The sequence below is a fragment of the Chrysemys picta genome, chromosome 5, assembly GCF_011386835.1.
Source record: "Chrysemys picta bellii isolate R12L10 chromosome 5, ASM1138683v2, whole genome shotgun sequence".
Taxonomy (NCBI): Eukaryota; Metazoa; Chordata; order Testudines; family Emydidae; genus Chrysemys; species Chrysemys picta.
The window spans coordinates 122,808,772-122,828,738 of record NC_088795.1 but is presented as its reverse complement, the minus strand read 5'-3'; the positions used below and the strand labels follow the sequence as shown (position 1 = coordinate 122,828,738).

Sequence of the window (19,967 nt, the reverse complement as noted above, 5' to 3'; positions counted from 1 at the left end):
CTGTTGAGATACTCTGGAAAAAATTAGAGGGAAATTAATTTTTAGAAGGGCTTTTTCGCAGCCACCATCATTAACAGGCTTTCTTTGTGAGCTAATGGAACTGCTAGATGGAAAAAAATGTGCACATGGAATGCAAGTTCATTTCAGTGAAATAAAAATCAGTGACTCTGTCTACACTATAGAATTATTAGGTTTCCTGCACCAAGTACAAGTGCCTGGAATCCTTATAAAACACTGCCCACACACAGTGTTTCTAATGTTAGTGTTTTATTGTGAGTACTCTAGCTACAAGCAAGTCTTGCAAATGCCTCCAGCTGTATGTGTTTATTTCAAATCATTCTGGTGCTTATGTGGATCGGAACTATGTGTGTTACAGCTGCACTAGTTCAATTGGTCTTTCCAGAGCAGGATACTTTCTGGGGTACTCTGGCTCACCATTCAGTGGACATCGTGGACCAGAATCCTCTTAATTTGTGCTTCCTCTGAAGGGCTTTCACAGGAACATTCTCCAGAAGTCTCTGACTTGGTTATGATGCCCTATCCTCATCTCAGGTAGCAATATCATGCACCTTGTCCCCAGCATCCATGTAAGTACGGTTGCTGTGTTCTTGTACAAGCTACTCGCTATTTTGTGATTTGAAGTCATGCCTTCTGCAGTCCAGCTGTTCTAGTGTCATGGTGTCAGCTTGCCCAGTATAGACATCAGGGCTCTTCTAAAGACCTGGTGTAATGAGATAATGAAGTCTAAACTGAACTCCATGACCTAGTTTGTTGAACAGTGTCTCAGTGTTGGCTGAGCTTAGCATAAATCGGAATATTAAGCAGTGTTGGGTGCAAAATTAAGAGCAATATAATAAGTCTATCAAAAATCACTACAGAACAAGCGCTGGATCTCATCCAGTGCCATCATGGTCTTTAGATCTTGTTCTCTGCCACACCTCATGCTCTGTTCAAACTCACTTCACCATCTCAGTACAGTACCTGATGGAAAAAGTCATCTCACTTTCTCTGGGAAGCATTCCATTTGGATAAGTGGAGGGAAAGGTGCTGATTCTTAGGGATACAATTCCCAGAACAAACTTGGCCCTAGAATACTTTGTATGTTCTCCAACAAATCCTCACTCCCAAGGTGGTGTTCTTGGAACCAATGGAAAGGTGTTGTGACAGATTTATAATGCACTGAATAGAAATATTTGTATGTTTAGTCATGTATGTGGGCCTTGGAAAAGTTAGTAATCTTGAAAATTGTGTAGTCACAAACAATGAGAAAAGGGGGAAAACTGAAAACTCATGAAATGATAAACGGGGTATAAAAATAAATTCCAAGGTACTGCTTTTAAAAACTATTTGGCATAGGAAAAGCAGGCTGCAATCATACCGAATCATAGGCGATCTAAGTGTTTCAAGTTTATAGTCCTGAAGGAAAGACCCAGATTCAGTTACTTTCATGGAAAAGTTTTTTTTTTTAATAAGCTACATGAACTAAACCTTAAGAATAATTCTATGTATGGTGAGCACTCTCACAGAAGTCAGGAAGAACAACCAGAGTATTGAACCAGGAACATAAATTGTGAATGTAACAGATCACAGAGATAATTATGAAATTTTTACAGCAGAAAGACTTGAAGTTTAAAGGATAGAAAAATTTCCTTTTCCCAGTGTGGGCCTCTACACTCACGAGGAGAGGAGAGAGAGCTAACCCCAAGATCAGGTTTCCCAGACCTAGATCGGTCACCATTTTGTACCCAGCAAAGTGAATGTTTTGTATTCTGGGACAAAGTCTGCACAAAAAATATGTGGGAGGGTTGTGGGAGGTGATGGTAGTGGTGGGATGGTAAAATAAAATAGATACTGCAGAAGAGAACCAAAATTATTTGGAGTGAATCATGTTGTGTCAAATGTAAGGGAACCTCTTTTGTTTTACTATGCACTGGGTGGTGCAGGCCACACAAGATATTGTGCTGAAATCCTTACGTGTCATGGAGCAGTAGTCTGAGATGGTTCTTTCTGAAGCGGTGTTGTAGGATGGGCATTGGCATGGCTAGTTCACTTGCAACTATAGAACTGACCTCAGTTGCTGCACAGGCAGCATTACAGATCCTGCGGACATAAGGGTTTCTGCCCCTATAGAGATCCCCTTGTAAAAAACTGTTTGTTCAGGCTTTGCACAGAAAACTAGAATTTGACACTTATTGCTAAATCTAAAAAATATTGGTGATTTTATAAACTGTTGTTGATTCTTTGAGAATAGCTTAACTAGTTTAATGTGGTTCAGAAAAAGCAATATGTAATGTTTAAACAAAAAACCTTTCCTGGTGATACTTACTTTAGTTTTTAATGCTTAATTGTCACATGTGGTAAAATTAATATAGTTCTGACAAGACCATTTAGTTGATTGGCATGCTTAGCCCCTAAATAATGGAGGATGTAATATGTGTAACAAAGTTTCTTTCTTCAAATTTACTTCAAAGGCACTAGATACTTGCACTGATAAAATTTAAAGGATGAAAATCGAATTCAAACCAGTCCCAATTCACAGAATGTATATTGTTCAGTTACTTATATCTGTGTTTCTGGAATGCTTGCATAATAAGACTTGTTACCTCTACTTTCATCTTGTGTTTGGAGTAAACTTTGTTCTCTAATCTCACTCTAAATGAAATCAGTAAGGGACATAAATGTTAGCTAACTGCTGTATTAAACAAAGAGTGCCTAGCGGTTAGAACATGGGGGGAGGAGCAGTAGACCCTAGGTCATCTTCTGCCTCTGATGCTAACTTGCTAAGTGGTCTTGGATAAAGGCACTAAACTTCTCCGTGCCTCAGTTTCTCCCTCTGTAAAAGGAGGTTTACACTTGCAAACCTGACAGGGATATTGTAAGGCTGAATTCATGTTTGTGAAGTGCTTTAAGGTCCACAGAGGGAATGCATTAGAAATGATGCAGTAGGCAATTCTAGAGGTGCTTAAAATAATATATTTGTATTATGAATGTTGCAGAAATAAAAGCAATTAAGTTTTTGATTTTTTTTGTAAATGGCAGCAGACTTCATGAAATTTGCTACTGTGGACAGATTTCATCGCTTAAATAAAAACACTGATAAAAGACAAATTACTAGGTTTTCTCTGCTCTTATATTCACATGATGGATTTCTTCTTCTGCTCTTCCTACAGTACATGCATATATCTGCCTTTGACATCAGTGAAGCATGGGTAGTGTGTACAGTAAGTAGAGAGTGCAGAATATCAGTCGAGCTCTCCAATGATGATCTGAGAGCAGAATTTTGCTCTGAAATTGTTTGCTCATGAGTTGAACCCAGTATGCAAAGTTTCCTTATCATGTAGATCTTTACATGTGAGTTGTAGTGCTAAACACTTAAAAGTTTAATGTAATAAGCCATTCTGAGGTGGTTTACTTTCTACTGGTCTGTTGGTGTAAACCTATGAAAAATAGTGATTTATTATGGAAATGTTTCTACAACTGTAATAAAGATGGTTAACAGTAATGCTTTATTAAAAGCCAAGTTATTAGAAGCTGGTTTATTGTATAAATGATTATCACACAACCACACTTCATTTTATTTTCCTGATTTGTTATAGGATACATGTTAAATGAAATCACAGCATGATTTATATGAACTGATCTTGCATTTTTGTGAGAGATAATTGAGATCTAATCTGAATCCCTGACGAACCACAGCTTCCTGCAGTGGTCTGTTGCTATGGGTAACATAAAGGGAGTAAAATAGAACTTCATATGAAATGCCTTTAAACTTTACAGGCATGTACAGGCACGGAATAGGGCTGAATCGTATATTTTAATCTTTGAGAAGCTGATGGGTCAAGGAATTTTAATTTCTATCTTAAGGGAAGATGAATTTAGGAAGAGTATTGTTAGCAAAAATAACTGCTGTTTCTTTTGAAGAGCGGGTAAGTGATATGAATTATATTTAGCCAACACAAGGCAGTGTTGCAGTGAAAATTAGAGGAGAGTATTATAATCAGCTTCAGAGTTATTGCATTTTTTGGCTTAGTTTTCGTCTCTTCTACATTAAAACAATGTTAGATCAGAAACTTTTGGAATAATATGTGATTTTTCTTTAAAGCAAACTATGATTGGCATATATTTTATTTTTCCGTCATAGCTACCTATGTTAAGGAAATTGTGTATAGAGAGCCTGACCATATAACCTAACATTCAGATTTACTCTGAAATTTAACTGAAAAATTTAATTGTGGCTAATATTTACAAATTCAGCTGTTCGGAATATATACCTACTTATTAATGTATGTGCAGTATGTATTACAGATATATTTTCTTTATCACACATTGTACAATATTTTATTGGTATTTTGGTTTTTAATCACAATCATTTTAAGAATGGATTTTGTTTTTAGCCATTTGATTTAAATGTTATTTGTTTTTGTTCATGCAAAAAAGTTGTTTTAATAGGAACACCTAGCTCGTAGAGGAATTCTGAATGTGGCAATAAAAGATTTATTCTTCTTTGCCAGATTTGCTATGCATATTTTGTTTTTATGTAGCTTAGATAAAGTATGTGACAAGAAAACAATTTTAAAGGACATTCTGTAGAAAAAATATTCAGTTAAATCTCCATTGAGTAACAATGTGCAGTAGTTTAAATTGATTCTTTTTGCCTGTGAATTGTTACTTTTACAATGTCTTTCCCATTAGCTATTATAAATGCCCCCTTTCATAAGAGAGAACTGAAAGCAATAAGCTATCTAACATGCCTTATTTAATTGGCTTGGTGGTGAGGATCTTGTTCACAAAATCTTACATCAGAAAATAAGTAACAAGCATTTTTTAAAAAGAAGGTAGAAATAATATTAATTACTGATATTTAGGTCAAAAACCATATTTGAGACTAATTACGATGAAAATGCAAGAGTAACGTTCTAAAATATATTTAACAAATATATAAATATAAATTATTATAAATATAATAAAAGATATATTTTAAATTTTGATTGTCAAATATATTTTAGAATAGGGTTTCCCAAATTATGGGGTAAAATCCCCAGAGGGGTCATGGGAGTACATAAAAATTGTAAACTTTTGCAAACACTCAAATTTAATAAATTTAAAATGATAAAAAAATACATAATGTAAGCCTTCTGATGATGTGACGGAGGATCTGGGCAGCTGGCCATAATTCATGTATCTTGGCAAAAAGAAAAAGTGCTTGGGATAGTTTATCAAGAGGTTGATCAAAACTAAATACAACCAGACAACCTCATGTGTGAAATGCATTCTGTGAGCTAGGTAGTTAAATGTTTGAAAGGTGGCTATTAATTGCAAGAGTCTTTGTATCCTCAGTGGTCCATCTCCTAGAGAATGAAGCTAGTCCCCAGACGGTATTGTGTGTGTATAGGTATCTTGAGAAAAGTAGTTTGGAAAGTGGAGATAGCTGTTTTGGATCAGAGGAAACATGTTTACTTGCACACTGATCCCAATGTATGGGCTTAATAAGCAAGTCCCGAGGACATCAGTGAGGGAGAGTTCTGGACACAGCAAAGATTTGATGGTGCGGGGACAGCCAGAGAGGCTACCTATCTGGACATACATGATGAATACCGTATGTAGTTTAGCTTGGGAGATGTGTAAACCTGGGTCTGTTTTAACAAACTATTTTTGTTTGTTAAAACAAAAAGCATATGCTCTCTGTATGTGTGTATATATATCTCCTCAATATATGTTCCATTCTATATGCATCCGAAGAAGTGGGCTGTAGTCCACAAAAGCTTATGCTCTAATAAATTTGTTAGTCTCTAAGGTGCCACAAGTACTCCTGTTCTTCTTTTTGCGGATACAGACTAACACGGCTGCTACTCTGAAACCAATTTATTTTTTATAATTTCAATTTCTTTTACTAATCTTGTTTTTATTAAAATTGCTGTTGTATTGGTAACTTCACACAGAAGTCCTCAAAAAGAATTGAACTACATAGCTTCTAGAAAGAGGTTCTGAACGGTAAATAGTTTCTGGAATTTACACCCTCCACTTAGTCTCAGTTATGGGACATGGACAGAGGAGTCTACTCTCATTAAGTTGCGTGAACACCAGGCTGAAATGGATGAACTCAAGGGGCAAAGCCAAAAGACAAATGAGAAGATGAGAGGTGGAGGCAGGTGCATGTGTCTGATATTTTCCCCATATTGTTGCAATCTGGAACCCAAATATTGATTCAGTTTAGAGGGCTAGATGTAGGAGGAAAGTAACGATGTATCCCGTTAAGGCTACTGTACTGTTGTCATCTTGGAACCCCATCACATTTTATTGTAGCCTAGTGCATGATATAAGTGTTTACAAAACGTTCTAGACTTCTTTCTGAGATTTTTCAAAGGTGTCTAAGAGAGCTAGGCACTCAACTCCCATTGAATTTCAGGCTCCTTTGAAAATCCCAGCCTCTGCTAAAAACATTATTATGGGCAAAACAATGGGATAGCTGATTGGGATTCAATAAAGAACTGAAGGAGGGTAATATAATTAGTATAATTAATGCCAATCAACATGGGTTTATGGAAAATAGATCTTGTCAATCTAACTTTATCTTTTTTTGATGTGAGTACGTATTTGATTGATAAAGGTAACAGTGTTGATGTAATGCACTTAGACTTCTGTAAGGCTTGGTACCGCATGACATTTTCATTAAGAAACTAGAATGACACAAAATTATCATGGCACACATTACATGGATAAAAAACCTGTCTGACTGATGGTTATCAAAATGTAATTGTAATCGTAATCTATTGGGTGTGTTGATAGTGAGGGCTCCTCAGGGATCAGTTTTTGGCCCTATGCTGTTGAACTTTTTTATCAATGACTTGGAAGAAGACATAAAATCATTACTGCTAAAATTTTCCAGATGACACAATGATTGTGGGAATGGTGAAAATGAGGAGGACGGGTCACTGATTCAGGGTGGTCTGGATTGTTTGTAAGATGGGTGCACGCAAACAGTATACATATATTTCATTATGAACAGATGTATGGTAATACAGTTAAGAGCAATGACTTACAGGCCATATTTACAGAATGGTGGGAAGCAGTGATGGATAATCAACTGATCATGAGCTCCCAGTGTGATCCTGTGTCCAAAAGCTCTAATGCAATTCTTGGTGTATAAATAGGGGACTCTCGTGTAAGAGTAAAGAAGTTATATTACCTCTGTGTTTGGCACAAGTGAGATTGTTACTGGAATATTGTATCCAGTTTTGGTGTCCACAATTCAAGACATGTGTTGAAAAATTGGAGAAGATTCAGAGAAGAGTCCATGAGAATGAGAATCCATGTCATATGCTGATAGATTAGAGGAACTTAATCTATTTATCTTACCAAAGAGAAGGTTAAGGGATGACAAATATATGACATGTAGTTTTATGTCCTTTGATTCAAAACTATGGTATGTTCTGAAGTGCTGGCTGCCAAAGGTATGTAAACTTCTAAATGTCGCAACAATTTTGAAATCCAACTTCTGTCCCTGAAAGATGAACTTGAGGATTTTTTTAGACTTCCCTGTACAGTTGACATCTCAAGTTGTACACCCTGAGCAGCTACTAAATTGAAACCAATGTCTTTATTAAATAACATTGTTCTGTGCTGTATCAATCATTGCTGAGGATGTCAAAAGGCAACTGCTTTCTATCCCCCTATACCCCAGAATCATAACTTACCAGTTTAACTTGGTGAGTGAATTGAAATCTGCTAATATAAAAGAGTAGTTCCTTCCCTCAAATAATGGGCATCTCCCAATAAACTACTCTAAGATAAGCTTTTCTTGAAACCAGCTGGAATCAAACTCCTGATGAACTTCAGGAATATGGTCTTCCTCACTTGCTAGGGCAGTAGTGCAAAGAGGAATTTCATAGAGTATCTCTCAGATGGAACTTAAGGCTATTGGATATGCCTTGAAGGAATTGCTCCTTTCCTTGTGGAATATGATAATTAGGAGGCCATGGCTTATGTTGCTGCCTCTTGCACTGTAAGTGCCTCCCTTTGATCATAGGTAATCAGGACTCTGTAGTAAACTGCAAGGAAGAACATTACAGTGTCCACCTCCTACGTGCATAGACATGCCAAGTGGATAAGCAGGAAGGATTCCTGCTGAGGAAGATGCTGCAAGATGTTTTTGTTTTTGCAGGCCTTTAATTCATTTTTTTTTAAAAATTCAGTTATTGATTACCACCATGCTCCTGGCATATGAGCATGTCTTTATTACTGAAGTTATTTGGAACCCAGGATCTCTTGAGTTCTAATCTGGATGTGAACATATTTTGAATGACGAATACAATTCAGATTTCTACTCTTGGCTATTCTCAAATTTTTTTAGCTAACTTAAATACTTTTGTAAAAAAACAAAATTGCATATCTGATATGAAATAGCAAAATAAAAGTCTAAGGGTTTCTCAGAGTTCAAATAAACTGTAGTAACAGATTCTTTTAATAAAATATTTCAGTATGTTTAGAAATATCATTAAAATTAGGTTCCAGGTGCTCTTGAGCAATAAATGAGTTGCCATGTGATTTTTATGGTGCTTATCATTTTACCTGATGCAGGAATTGTGTAGGAATCGGAGAGGTGTGTAAATGTTGAATAAAATCAGTGATCTGTGCATGTATAGTTATGTGTTAGTTATTTCCATCAAATCATTTTTATACACATACTGTATCAAATATGTCCCATAAGTGCTCTGAGTAGTATTCTACATAGACAACTGAGAGTAGAACGTGACCCATAAAGTATTGAAGTTTTAAAATGAGATCACCATACTGCTTACAAAATCAGGTCTTGCAACTTCCTCTCATGGACAAATCTAGACAAGCTTTTACTGAACGTTTAGAGAGAAACTTCTGCCTTTGAATGCTGACTGCATACTGTTTCTGATAAAGGTAAATTGAGGGTTTTTTTTTTTTTAAGCATCCACAAACACGTTTAAAACCCATTACTGTAAATTCAAATGCAATCATTAACAACTTTAACTAGTACTAAATACAACGATCAAAGGCAGATTAGTTTAAATTATGGATTAGGCTATTTTAAAATGTGCTTATGTGTCTTGAAGAAGAGTTCTGTGGCATTTGAAAGCTTGTCTCTTCCACCAAGCATGTCTCTTTCAGTGGGTCACCTCTGAGCCATAGGTGCTGACTTTTTTTTTTCCCCTGGGGGGCACCCTGCTCTCGCTCCACCTCTTCCCCTGAGCGCCCCCCCCGCATACACACCGCTTGCTCCTCTCCGCCTCCCCCAGGACACTAAACAGCTGATCGGTGGCCAGCCCCAGGGCCAGAACCACTCTGGCTGGTTGGTGCCGAGCACCCCCCCTTTTTTTTTCCGTGGGTGCTTGAGCCCTGGAGCACTCACGGAGTTGGCGCCTGTGCCCTGAGCAACATAGCTATGTCCACCTATCTTTTAAGTGTAGACCAGGCCTCAGAAAATTTAAGATGAATTAACTGATGGTGTGAAGTTAATGTTCATAAATTAAATGCATATTAAACTCATGCATGGACACTCTCATTCAGAAATAAAGTGACCTTAATTTGCTGTAGCTTGAAGGAGGTTTAAACTACGGTGAGCTCAGGCTACTGCTGAAGTGTGTCTACGCATTAATTGATGCACAATGAACTTCACACCATGAGTTAATTAATTTTAATGTACCCAAATGTCCCTGTATAGACAAGCCATAATATGTTTTAAAAGTCTACTATAGGCAGATCAGGTGGATGAGGTAATATCTTTTATTGGACCAACTTCTGTTGGTGAGAGAGACAAGTGTTCGAGCCACACAGAGCTCCTCTTCAGGCTGGGAAAGGTACTCTGAGCATCATAGCTAAATGCAAGGTGTAACAGATTGTTTAGAATATGTAATTAGCACATATTGTAAGGAACTATTCTAGGTAGAGTATCCGTTAACACCTCTGCAGTCATAGGCCATTTCTACACTAGCACTTATGTTGGCAAAACTTTTGTCGCTCTGGTGTGTGAATAAAACACCTCGCTGAGCGACATAAGTTTTGCCGGCATAAGAGCTCGTGTGCATAGCACTATGATGCTCTCCCACCGACATAGCTACCGCCGCTCATTGAGCTGGTTTTATTATGTCGATGGGTGAGCTCTCTCCCATCAGCATAACACGGCTGCATGAGCAATCTTCCAGTGGCACAGCTGTATAGGTACAGCTGGGTGCCACTGTAAGCTTGTAAATATAGACATGGCCTTAGTGCGTTACAGATTGTTGTAATAAGACATAAATCCGGTGACTCTGTTCAGTGATTTTCAGTGTCTAGCAGAGATTGAATTTAAGCTCCTAGGCTCATCTTTTGAAAGTGTTGTGCAGGTTTCCTTTGAGGATGAGGATTGATAGGTCAGATATAGACTGATGGCTTTGTGAAAAGTGTACACCCACAGGTGACAGTGTTTTTTGTCTTTTATCATTTTCATGTGAGAGTTCATTTGAGAGCATAGTGATAGTCTGGTTTCACCCACATAGTTGTTATTGGGGCTTTTAGTGTACTGGATGAGGTATACCACATGTTGTAATAGGCATGTCCAGGATCCATGAATTTTGACAGGTGTGTTGTGGAGTGTGTTGATCATTGTAGCAATGGAGATATGTCTGCAGGTTTTGCATCTGTTGTTCTATCAAAGTCTGCTGCTGCTTTGAGTTGGTGTGTCCTGGTCTGTGGGAAGCTTGCTTCTAACGATGAGCTTGGAGAGGTTGGGGGGTTGTTCGGGAAATATTTTTTTCAGGATGGGATCGCCATTGAGTTTGGGTTGTAGTTGTTTGATGATACTCTATATGGGTTCCAGTGTGGAGTGGTAGGTGACAACTAGTAGTGTATGGTCAGACGGAGTTTTATTTCTGTATTGAAGCAGGTTCTTTCAGGTTGTCTGTGTGGCCTGTTCCATGATTCGATCTACTTCTTTGATGGAGTGTCCTTGTTTGTTGAAGGTGGTTTTAAGTGTGTTAAGGTGTATATCCCGGATTTCCTCTACAGAGCATATTCTGTGGTAGCTGAATGCCTGCTTGTGGATGATAGATTTCTTGGTGTGTTTGGAGTGGTTACTGAATCTCTGAAGGTAAATGTGGTGATATGTGGGTTTCTTGTATATGGTTCTCTGGATTCCATTGTTCTAGATGATTGTCCAGGAAGTTGATGCTAGTGTGGAAGTGTTCCAGAGAGAGTTTAATGGATGAGTGGTGGTTGTTGAAGTTGTGGTAGAAATCTATGAGGGAGTTTAATCTCCAGAGGATGAAAATGTTGTCGATGTAACTCAGGTATATCATCGGTTTAGTGGTGCATTTGATATGGCTTATTACAACAAACCCACTAACTCCCTCTTCTTGTCATATGACTGGAGAGGTGCTAACGGGCCAGTCTACCTTGAAGAGTCCCTTAAAATATGTGCTAACTACTTATGCTAAACAATCTGTTGCACCTTGCATTTAGTTGTCTCTCTAAACAGACGTTGGCCCAGTAAAAAACATTACCTCACTGACCTTGTCTCTGTGGCACTGACACGGCTACAACTACAGTGCATAGTGTAGACAAGGCACTCTGTCTATAACATATGCTAAATCAGTTGAGTTAAAGCCTTCTATCACCTATCACAAGCACTAAAGTCAGTTAACTGGGGGAGTTCTTTTAATGTTTATTTGGAAATCATACTATTCTTCCTTAAGGGCTACCAAATTAAGTAGACCTAACTTACATCGGCATATAGCTGCTGCAGTAATTACATTGCTTGTGCGTGTCTACACTTTGCTCCTTGTGTCAGTGGTGCGCATCCTCACCAGAGCGCTTGCACTGATTGAACTGTCAGTGTGGGGCATTGTGGGATGGCTTCTCAATGCCAGCAACAGTCAATGTAAGCAACGCAGTGTCTACACTGACACTGCTTTGACCTAACTATATCGACATTGACTCTACATCTCTTGTGGAGGTGGAGTTATTAAGTAGGTGTAGTGGGGCAGTTACATCGGCAGGAGAGAAATTTTAATGTAGACACTTAGAGAGTTAGGTCGACATAAGTTGCATTGCATTGACCTAACTTTGTAGTGTAGACCAGGGCTAAGAAATGTTACTTTAGACTTGTTAACTGCCTAATTACTGAAAGGGAAGTAAATGACACACTCTTAAAGGTGCTTGTGACAATTCTGTTTATTTCCGTCAATGCCTTTCAAATTTAGCAAAAATGTTTGAATTAAGATGCAAACAGATATGCTAAGGTAACAGACTAGACCTAAAAATGTATTCTGAGAAGTAATCTGATTACTTTTTGCCTGAAAAGTACACCTATATTCATTAGTTATTTTTATTACCTTTTTGGCAGTCTTAGTTGTTTATGTTCTGAGTAATGGTGTTGAAGTCATAGTATTCAGTATAACCAAAGTTTCACCTTGCAATATGTGTGAGTAAAACAAAAGGAATCTAAAAACAGTCACTGATCTGTTACTTCCATAAGAGTTTAATAAGTACTATGTAGTGGATTATATTTAGTACACAGTGTTCAATCATGTAGATTCCATTTTAAAAGTAACTTTACAATTATTAATTATTATAAAATGCCAGATTTGTATGTGGAGTAGTTGCTAGACTGTCATGCAAAATACTTTTCTTATAAGTTAGCATAAAACATTTTATGCACCTTCATGAACACATCATCCCAAATGCTTGAGTCCCTGGGTAGTGCTGTTGAATGAGTTTGAGGGAGATTCACAGATGCTACTTGGATTATATTATTACGCTTTACAAATTCAAAGGGAGAGATTTATTTTTATATAACTTCACAAGAAATGTTTTTTCAGTGATGCATGAAAAGAAAAGCAATGATTAAAAAATCTATTTTGATTAAGATTAGCATAATAAAATGACAGGCTTTGAAAATTCCAAATGACTACTAACTGATTTTTTTTTAAATGGGACCAAATCCACAGCTGGTGAAGCTAATGGAGCTATACTAATTTATGCCACTCAGTATTACTGATCTAATACTTAAATGTTATACAAAGGACTTCATTTAAAAATGCAATTAAAGTTTTAAAGGTGACTGAAAGTTTTTGTGGATTTTTGTTTTTTATTTTTGCTTTTTAATTTGACCTCTGCCCTATTTTTTGTTTCTTTATGATGTACACATCCTGAAAGGAGATATGCAGGTATTTTTTCCCCCACTGATTGTCCCTTATTTGGGAAATATCATAAATGAATAGTCTGAACTTTTATGGTTTTGTTAGAAGACCACTAGGGGGTAAAAATGTGATCATTTAATAAGTTAATTAAAGGGACAAGGGTTTTTGAATAATCAAAGAGGACTTCCCCTATTTAAAATGTTAGTCATTTGAATGGATGCTAACAAAAAAGAATGAACAGAAAAAGTTTGGTCTGACTAAAAATTGCTTCCACCTCTTAGCTTCTGCTCAGCTCAGGGTGGAGAGCCAATATTTGTATACTGTAACATGTTCAGGGAATGTCCACACACTAGCTTTTACAAAAGTTTTAACTACCTTAAATTAATTGGCAATCCAAGGTAAGAGGTGTTGTGTAGACAAACCCACATTGTCATCATCTGACTGGTTCTCCACTCATCCTAGGGCCCTAGGCTATGTCAACGCTGCAAAATTTGATGTGAAATCCTTTTGGAGACAAGTGCACAGGTAATGGCTCTCTCAGCATAGCTAGTTGAGATCAATACTTTAACTTCCACATAGTGTGTTGGGAGGTATAAGTTGCACCTTGACTAGCTACATTGAGGTAAAAACTACCTGTACCTTGTCTCCCCTAGGATTTTACATCAAGATAGCTAACACAATGTAAAAACATTTTTTTCCCCCCAGCAAAGACATCTAAAGTCCAGCCTGAATTTCTATTGTAAAACACAAGCGTGGGAAAAAAGAGAACCTTTCAGGTCTTCTTTATACATCATGGAGGGACAAAAAAGGATATGACTCATAAATATATATATATATATATATATATATATATATATATATATATATATATATATATATATATATATATATATATATATATATATAATTAACTTTTGAAGGTTACCTTTAAGAACATAAGGATCTGATCTTGGAAACATGTACATACAAGTAACTTTTGTAAGCAGTCCTGTTGAACTCAGTGTGAGCACACACATTGGGAAGCAAGTTGCCCAATAAATGTTTGTGGGATCAGGCTACAATACGTTAGTTCAATAGCTTGGGAGAAGTTTGGTAGGAGGAGGCAGCAGCTGTTGGAAAATAACTGCTGACTCATTTATACTGTCTCTCCCCTATGTCACTTGGGGCTGATTGATTTTCTGGGCCAAAATGCAAAGACTTATCAGCACTTTCAGTATTGTATGTTACTCAGAAAAGTTTCTCTCTGTATTGTCATGAAATGTATATAACTCATCTCTTTCTCTCTCTTTTTTTGTAGTCTGCAACTGTGTCTGATGGAGGTAAGCTCAAATTTGTTGTCACTTTTATTAGTATTCAGAAAATCAAAGTTCCCACATTAAATAGTGTGGTAAAGTGTGATAAATAAAATGCCATATGACAAGAAGTGTTTGCTTGATAAACATGATGGGCCCATCCTGCAGTCCTTAATGATGCACTGACTTCAGTAGGAATTGTGCCTATGAAAATCCTGAAGGATCAAGCCTAATGTTTACATGTTATATTCCTTTGTTTACTTACATAATTTTTTCTGGCATATGCATTTAAATAAATGCATGTTATTACAACTAGAATTCTTCATTTGTGATTTTTTAAAAAGTTGATCTAGTAGGATATTATTAAATTGGGAACTGATGAAATCTCACTCTCATTTTTTAAATATCCTTTATGTACTGTATATTCTTTCACCATTGCACTTTTCATCAACAGCATTTCATTTTACATGTTAAAACAAGTTTTTTACTGTTTTGTCTTGCAGAGACTGCTCCTAGCTCATAGGTTAGGTGTGATCTCAGAGCTCTTGTTGAGGCTAAAAGGAGTTTCTTTTTATAACGAAGTAATGCATTCATTTTAGATAAATAAGATGGCATCCTTAAAAACTGAATAAATGTAACCCAACCTGAAGTTCTTGCTGTTCTGGGATAACTATTGGGTCTGAATAAGTGGGTTTTTTACCCACGAAAGTTTATGCCCAAATAATTTGTTAGTCTTTAAGGTGCTACCAGATTCCTCGTTGTTTTTGTGGATACAGACTAACATGGCTACCCCTCTGATATATATTCTGATATCACTATCTATGCTACATTTTGTGATGAGCGATCAGGAATTGAGAAGAGGCTATCTAACTCTTTCATTTGAGAACTCTGAACCAAATTCCACTATTAAGATTAGCATTGCTACTTGGGCCTCCTACTATGCTGGGCTTCAAATAGAGATAAAGAATTGTGTTTAAGTTCAGTTGAATGGCAGTTCCAGCTAATTAAGGTTCTAATATGGTTTGGCTGGCAAAAGTTTGGTAGAAACTTATTTAAAAACAAAATATTTTTAGCTAAGTTGTAACTAGTGACTGAAGAAATTCAACAATTGCTGTACATTTTTAAAAAAACAAAAACAAAAATGTGTTCTATGTAGGCGAGAACATACTCTTTTAGCATGGCCCTTGCACCATTTGGACCCATACATATTAACCAACCAAGTTGTGTTAGAAACCAGTTTAGCTGGAACAGTTTAAATATGATTCCTTAACAGTATACAAGGCCTTTAGTATAGCTTAGGTTTGCTATACTAAACAGCAAACAGGTGGTTTGCTTCTAGAGTTGCCTCACTTGGTCCTGCGAAGGATCAGTCTTGCGTGTATTTTACCCATTTTGGCTTTCTTCAAGTACTGTATAATATATACTGTTTTATTAGGCAAAAGGACGCAAACATCTGTTTAAGAAACAAGCGAACTAAAACGAAAGAAAGATTCTGAAGCTGGAGGAGGGTAGAGTTAGTTGCTTGTTTTTTTTATCTAAGTGGAAGAGTAGCAAAATATATTCACAGCAGCTCTCGTTATTCATTCCTCCCCTATCTTTCTTTGTCATTTCTTATAAAAAATGAGGCCTGTTTGGGCTTCAGCCAGAAATAAAACCCTAGACAGAGTTGACTGTGTCATTTTGCTAGCAGCTAACTTATCCCATCAGGTATTTTCTCTTCTTCAGCTGTCACCACTGTCACAGCACTCGGATGGGAGGTAGAACATAGAGTCTGTTTTGAAGCCCACCCACTAATTTGCCATGGGATAACGGGGGAAAAGGCAGTGTGCACCTATTTCATCTCTTGTTTCTTAAACAGAGGTTATATCTTCACTGTAAAAAGGTGTGTTTTTACAGTGAGTAGTCTGTCTTGATGGAATATTCTAGCAGAGACAAGGCACAGGTTTTTGTTGTTGTTTTTTTTTAACCTCAATGTAGCTAGTCAAGATAAAAACCCTAGGTGAAAGGTGTAGGGTTGACCCTGACTGACTATATCGAGATAAAAACTATAATGCCTTGTCTCCACTAAGATTTTACATCCAGTTAGCTCTCTTGAGTTTCCCATCTCAGTGTAAAAATACATCTTTTTATCTGTAATCAAGACATAGACATAGCCTAACATGCAGACAGTGTTTCTAGGTTTACTAATCTGAATATTGTACAGACAGCTAATTCCACAAGAAATGATTTTTGTGTCCTGAAAGTTTATGTATTCTAAATTTGTTGGTCTGAAAAAAGATTATCTGCTTGTCTACAATGAAAAGTATTTCTCCTTCATGGCAAATCTAATCTCCATTGGCTGAGGAAATGGGAACCCTGAAGTAGCACTCCCTTGATAGTAACATCAAGCACAGTGTACTTCCATTTGTCAGTTTTATTAGAGATCTCTGGCTTGTCATGTTCCGCTCCTCCAGTATTGTTACTGAAGTTATTTTCAAGTCTAGGGATAATTGTATTTTCACAATTAATACTGTAGAATTTGGTGGAGTCGTGAAGTCTGAGGGCTGTGTAGGTTGCAGAGGTAAAAGAACAGATTGTAACTTGCACTCAGTATTCTGTTCTATATCCTAGTATTTTATCTGTCTTGTCAGTTAGTGCTGAAGATTTAACACCATACACTCTCTCAGTTTTTAAGGTACCAGTGGGTCCTAAGTTCTGTACAAAGCTATAAAATATAGACTATGTGAAGAATAATATTTAATAAATGCTTAACTATATAGAAGATAAACTGGAAAAATAAGATCCAAGAGAAGGGAGTGAAACCAGAAAAATTGAATAGAAATAAAATCTTAACTAATTTCAGCTATAGCTTCACTAGGTATAATGTTCTGATTAATGTCTATACGACAATTTCAGACTTTTACTTTCTTTGAAAATGTCACAGCAATGATTTTTTTCTATTTTTTTTTTTTTTATTTCAGCACTTCATTAGAAGACCCACAGAATTACGTATTTTCAGGCTTGTCTAGGTTAGAGGAATTTGCTCCAGTGTAACAGCATTAATATAGTTGCACAGTGCAAATTTCCCTTACCTATACAAGCCATTTATGTTAGTATGTCCACTTGTAAAAATAATTATGTCTATTTAAATCTATCCTTGCAACTAGAACAGGGGGCACGGCAACTTTTTTTCTCTCAAATCACTAGTGCCTCATGTTATGTAAAAGCTTTACATTAGAGTCTGGCTTTGGATGCTGATTGCTCAAAGCTGTATTCAATCAGATTGTGTACTAACTCCAAATGTGCACGTTTGGGTTGTCACCACCAAAATAAAAAGGTATATATCCCGCTGGCCAACATTTTCAGATTTGGACACCTTCAGTTATGTACCTGAATCCAGATTGAGACAAATTAAATAAATGGCTTGATTTTCAGAAGTGCTATGCAGCTACTGCACTCATTTAAGTCAGTAGGATTTGATAGGGTTTGAGCACCTCCTAAAATCAAGTCACTTATTTAGGTGCCTAACTGAAGACACCCAAGTTGTCATTTTCTTCAGTGGGTGGGAGGAAAAAGATCATTATGGGGAAATTATAGTAAGTACATTTCCCTTGAAGTGTTAATAGATATTTGAAAATAAGTCTTACAGGCTGTCACTGAAGGAAGGCTAAACCTATAACCTCTCTTCCTCCTGTATTTCCTCTCCTTCATCCCTCTGCCCTCAACTGACCAGCTGCCCTTTGTACAAGGTGAAGAGTTCTTCTAAATCTAACTTACTTGAAGCTGAATTTTGAGCTCTTAACAAACTCACAGTTCACACACCAAATTCCGTCCTCAGGGCAATAAAAATACCAACTTTGTGAGGGTTAAAAAAACTGGCTCAATTTTTCTTTGTGCATGTCATTGGGAAAATATTAAGGGCAGTAGCCTATCAGAACAGAGGGATTTGCATAACCAGTGTGGAGTTATTCAGGAATAACTGTACATATACTACTCTCTTCAGATGGACTAATGGTGATCAGCTAAAGAACAGGGATTTACTTACTGAATAATAACTGAGAAATAAACAATAAAATCTGATTTACATAATGACTCACAGTTAGTGTGACCAGATGTCCCGATTGTATAGGGACAGTCCTGATTTTTGGGGCTTTTTCTTATATAGGCACCTATTACCACCCACCTCCTGTCACTATTTTTCACACTTGCTATCTGGTCACCCTACTCACAGCCAGTCAAAATGCAGAAAATCATAAAATTGAGAAACGAGGTTATTGGTACGGATCAGTAACTGTACTGCACCTTTGCCCTGGGATCTGCAGAAACCATTTTATTTCACTATCGTTTCTTGTAATTCTTGTTCTCTGAGGCTGTGTCTACAATAGCCTTTTCTCCCCACACTTCCAACTATTGGTACCATTGGTACAGTGGGAGCACTAGCATCAATAGAGTGCAGGTTTGCTGGTGTTTCAAACATTGTGCCATTTAGGCCAACTCAGAGAGACAGTAGTTAAAATGCCAGATGTCTTCACTCCACTCTTACCATTGCTATCACTGATGGAATTTCACAAGGGGGAAATTTTACGCATAATATAGTGTTGACAAGGTCAGTGGGTATACATTTACAGGATATCAGCACTCATCCACCTGGCCTTCCTTCTCAGAGATGTGGGCATTTATTGGTCACTGAAATACCCAGACAGTAGGTGAGGTAATTTAACACTTCAGAATTTTGAAGTATGTAATTTCTGACCTGTCACACCCCCCTCAGATTGGTTCCACAAAGTGAGTGTCTATTATTACTTTCAAAGAATAGTAATTGCATGTATGTGAATGTTTAAGCTCTACATTTTGAGCTCTTCTAAAGCATTTCACTGTAATTGCTGCTGCTTGTGGATGCTGCTTTGTTGTTCTCATCACCAGAACTAGTTTATTTTTTCATAAGTAATCTGTTTGGAAAGCTTAGAATGTTTACAACTGCAAAATAATATAGAATTACATTTTAAAAACACAACCACAGAAGATGCAATAAAAATGTGACAATTCTAAAAAAAAAATAGATAAGAATAGTGTTTCAAAGTTGCAAATAGCTGATGAATTGTCTAACAGACCTATGACTTATCTTTTAGTTCTTATACCACTAGTCCACAGTTACAGTAGATGGATTCCACTGTAACATAAATAATTAAAGCTTCTTTAGCAACAGTGGTGAAAGGTCTTTTCTTTAAATTATTTATGTAGCATTTTATAGTGCTCTGTGTTAAGTATACTGTTGGTTTCCTCAGCTTGAAGCCATGAGGGAAAAGAATCAGTTTTCTCAAAAGTATGTAAAAGGCTAATAGGAATTGTTGGAGGAAAAGACATTAGCTTGCCTTATCCAGGAAGAAGTTACAAAGGAAAAATGTCCCAAACTGAGGAAAGAATCTTCACCCAATGTGCCTTGGGGAATTACAGCTGAATTTGGTATGGATTCAGAAGGATGGTTTTCAGTGAATGGTTTGAAGTATTTGGTTAAGTGGCACCACAGTGGCTCTTATCAGCTTTATCCAGG

At 36.9% G+C, this 19,967-nt stretch overlaps 1 protein-coding gene across 10 annotated transcripts in view; it reads left to right on the top strand.

Annotated features, from left to right (window-relative positions):
- The window catches only part of RGS12 (regulator of G protein signaling 12), a 174,837-nt gene that overhangs the window by 69,415 nt on the left and 85,455 nt on the right, over window positions 1-19,967 (top strand). For 6 of the 10 annotated variants that reach the window (XM_065598272.1, XM_065598271.1, XM_065598278.1 and 3 more), the window contains one exon: window positions 14,443-14,464. In XM_065598272.1, the coding sequence (XP_065454344.1) occupies window positions 14,443-14,464 (22 nt within the window). Of the gene's footprint in view, window positions 1-3,637; window positions 3,927-14,442; window positions 14,465-14,940; window position 19,967 lie in introns of those variants that run through there. The other 4 variants (XM_042855530.2, XM_065598276.1, XM_065598275.1 and 1 more) reach the window with 4 other exon arrangements.